We start from the raw sequence: 3,933 nt of genomic DNA on the forward strand, positions 1-3,933 counted from the left end.
ATCACTAGGAACTCTGTTTCAGGGGGTCTGGCTTGATCAAACCATGTTTGTCTGGAAGGAATCCACAGCTTTTCATTTTCTGTGGAAACAAAAATAGAAATCCTTTTCCCCAGTAACTTTTCCTTAGACTTAAATTTTGGAGTCAAAGCATTTTTCAAATATATAAATTGAATTAATCCAGTAGTATTTCTTTTATCAGTTGTTATTTCTTCTGTTTGACAACAGAAGAGCATGTAGTATACACAGTTTTTTTGTGCTTTCCATCTTTAAGTGGCTTTTTTATTACTTTGGGTTTTTTTTTTTTTTTTTTTTTTTTTTTACTTTTCATTTTTTCATTTTTTTGAGACAGGGTTTCTCTGTGTAACTTTTATCTGTCCTGGAATTCACTCTGCATACCAGGTTTACTTTTCAATCACAGAGATCTGCTTGCCTCTGTCTCCTGAGTGCTGGGATTAAAGGCGTGTGCCACCACACCCAGCTCCTTGCTGTATTTTAAAAACTATTTTATTCCTTTTCTCTCCTAAGCCTACATATTTTTTAGAACACACTGTAAACCTTTAGCGATTTTTCTTAATGTGAATCTGTCTTTACTGTAAATCTTTATCTTTTTCTGGCTACGAGTCTTTTATCTGGTAAACAACAACATTGCTAAAATGAAAGTATAGCTGTGTTAGCTGTGGTCTAACCAAGATGGCGGCAGCTATTTTACCACCAGCACTGAGAGCTGTGGTCACTGTCTTGGTCTATGCTGCTCCCAGCAGCATGTTGCTGGCTTGGAGATGTGGTTACTGCCATTGCCAGCTCTCGTATGCACCAATAAATTGTTAGCAGTGCTTTTTTAAAGCCGTGCCTTTTTTTTTGCCGCTTATGCTGAGTCAGGAAACCTCCCTTAAAGGAGCCGGGGAAATCTTTGCTTGAATCTAGCAAAACAGAATCCAACCTAGAAAAATGCTGCTACCAAGAAACCTTGCTTGTCTCTGCTCTTTTGTTTCTAAAACACTTTGTTAAGCTTTTGTTAATTTTTAAGTGGAAGTTCCTTTTAGCTACATTGTGGCACCATATGTACCATATGTACCTAGTAGGTTTTTCTACATGCAGTTGGTCTTGTCCCGCCACTGTGCCAGCCCCAAATAATGCACAGAGATGCTGTATTAGTCCCATCAGGGGAGAAGAAGGTCAAGAGTCAGAGGAGAAACCATGATATGCAGAGCAAGCAGGATGGGAAATATGCAGATGAGACAAGTGAGCCTCAGGGCATAGATGAATAGAAATTGGATAATTTAAGTTATAAGAGCTATCTTAAAAGACAAGCCAGAGTTATTGGCTGTCATTAATATTAATTTTCTGTATGGTTATTTAGGGAGTGGCTGGCAGAACAGAGCTGATCAAAATTCTAGACAAAAAACTCCACCTATACAGGCTAGCCTGTGGGGTGTCTTCCACTGGCCTGGGAGGAGATAGTGAGAACCCAGGATGGCCTGTAGATCTGTTTTTCAAAGCTAAATGTAATGCATTTATTTTCATTGGAATCATTAACAAGGTAATTGTATAATTCAATGGGAGTCACTGTAATATTTACACAATGACTTTATCATGTATTAATGGTGTTCATCCATGATTCTTTCTATTACCAGAAGTGGTGATCATGGATGATCCCTTATTGACATAATAGAATATCAACTATTTCATGAAGGAAGGCGAGATGGAAAAAGAGACAGTTGTGGCTTTGAGCTTTCTTCAGCCTCATGATTAGTTAACCACTGTCACAATTTGGTGGGTGAGGATCAATCTGTACATGCTGAAATAGTCTTAGTTGATCTGGTATTAATGTGCACCAAAACAAAACTATCAAGTTTTCTATTTTGTATGCTGAAAGGATCAATGGACATTTCTCAATGCCTGATCTCTCTTACTGAGTATGACAACATTTAGTCAGATGTTCATCTCTGTGAATAAGTATGAAAGGGCTGATAACTGCATAACCAAGGGTTAAAAACTCTGGAACATTAAGAATTTTGGAATAATTCTCTATGAAGAAAGTAAAAATTAAAGAAATAAAGCAATCTGCCCAGTAGAAGAAAAGAAAACAGAGCATCAGCAGGAGGACACTCTGAGCAGCTCTCAGCTCAGGGGAAGTTCTGTAGAGAAGCTTGGAGTTCTGAAGGTAAAGGACATGCTGGTGGTGCTTGTGCAGAAGAAGTACCATGTAGCCACTGGCCCCTCCCATGGCACCCTGAAACACTGCATCTCTCAGGACCATGAGGGTGAGAAAAATCCATCTTGTTGTCTGGCTTTCTGGCACAAAATAGCAATAGTCGCCCCCCTTTTTTATCTGTGTTATGTTCATACTGTTGATACTCTTAATGCAATATGGTAAGTTCATGCTTATCAAGGAATTGAGTATCCAAAAGAAGAGAATCAAGGAAAGAATGTGCTGTGGAGTCTTTAGTTTGAGCCTCTGCCACCTAGAGTGTCCGGGACTGATGGTGATGGCTTGGACTATGGTGAGAAGACTACTGGTGCAGATAGAGAGGCCCCGGGATATTCTTGCCAGGTAGACAACAACTTTACAACTGGTGTCATCTAAGAAGTTTTCAAAATTAAAGGCTTCCATTGTCTTTGGCATCCCTTTTGAAAGAAGCATTCCGATATTCGTGAGAGCCAAGTGAGCAAGAATGAGGTGTATAGGTTTCTTCTCAGTGCTTTGGAACATGTGCATGTAACTCACAAAAACGAAGATGTTCCCCATGGTGCCCATCCCAGTGAGACAGAGGAAAACTGTGCCCTTGACAGGGTCCAAAAGCATCCTTAAATCTAAGGCAGAAATGCTTGATCCAGCAAACTCCCTTTTTAAGAAAGCATCAGTAAATCATGATTAGTATCAGCAAAAAATCCTTTCAATCTCCCCACTTTCCTGGAGGATAAGGGAATGATATACATTATTGTTCAGATTTATTGACACAGAACTTCTTTGAAGACTTGTTTTCAAAAATCTCAATTGCCAAGTTATATATTTAACTTATAGTATAAAATCTTATCTACTTGTCCAAATATTGATATGTCTCACCTATGTTCTGTCTAAGCATGGCTGAAATAGCACCAATGGCCCCAACCAGAATATCTCCAAGCATTTTATATTTCATTCTATCACATTCCTGAAATCCAGTTCTGTAAATCATGCTAACCTGTCTGCCTGTGCCTCATGGCATATAAAACATCTGTGAAGTCCTGTTGTTTTAACATATTGAACACCTCTCAAATTTAATCACATTTTTGTTTCTACAGAACCTACTTACTCAGGATTCTATTATGTCTTTCAGTTGATGAGTGTAGCATTTCCTATTTCTTCCCTCTTACCATATATTAGCTGCTTAGGCCCTAGCATTTCGAGATACATATTGAAAACCAAAACTGCTTCTATGATTATATAATGAGCCATATACATTAAGATTTTAAAATTACCTTTCCCAGGCTAGGTTTTTACTAGAACTATCATACTGGGAGTGGATGTGGTCAACCCCCAAAGCCCTGGACCCTGGTATTAGCTCTGGAAACTGAGAACCATAGCTACAAATGTCTATGTATTACCTAACGTTTGTTCCATAATTTCTTTAAGTTTAGGACCACTATGGGGCAATCTGAAGACAGACTGAAAGTGACTCTCCCCAGTTTTAGCCCAAATTATAAATAAACATCTCCATTGGCACATATAAATTTTATTTTCTCTTAATGCTAGTAAGAGTCTGTCTCAGAAATAAACCACATAGCTAGATCCAGTGGTAATAATTTTACTACTTAGAAATATCCACTGGTCTTCCATAGTTCCTTAATATTGAGTCAAAATGTGTGCCCTACTAGATAAGATACACTAGTTACAGCAGAATCAGCAAAGGTATTAAGGATGAATTTGTTGCTTTCCACATTCATAAACTG

General features: G+C 38.3%; 1 protein-coding gene across 1 annotated transcript; it reads right to left on the minus strand.

The window, feature by feature from the left end:
- Positions 1-1,909: 1,909 nt before the first annotated feature.
- Positions 1,910-2,812, minus strand: LOC127229570 (putative vomeronasal receptor-like protein 4). The gene has a single exon (XM_051194651.1). The coding sequence runs from the start codon at positions 2,804-2,806 to the stop codon at positions 1,910-1,912; it is 897 nt and encodes a 298-aa protein (XP_051050608.1). The 5' UTR covers positions 2,807-2,812.
- Between the last annotated feature and the right edge of the window lie 1,121 nt (positions 2,813-3,933).

This window comes from Phodopus roborovskii, unplaced genomic scaffold, assembly GCF_943737965.1.
Source record: "Phodopus roborovskii unplaced genomic scaffold, PHOROB, whole genome shotgun sequence".
NCBI classification, from domain to species: Eukaryota; Metazoa; Chordata; class Mammalia; order Rodentia; family Cricetidae; genus Phodopus; species Phodopus roborovskii.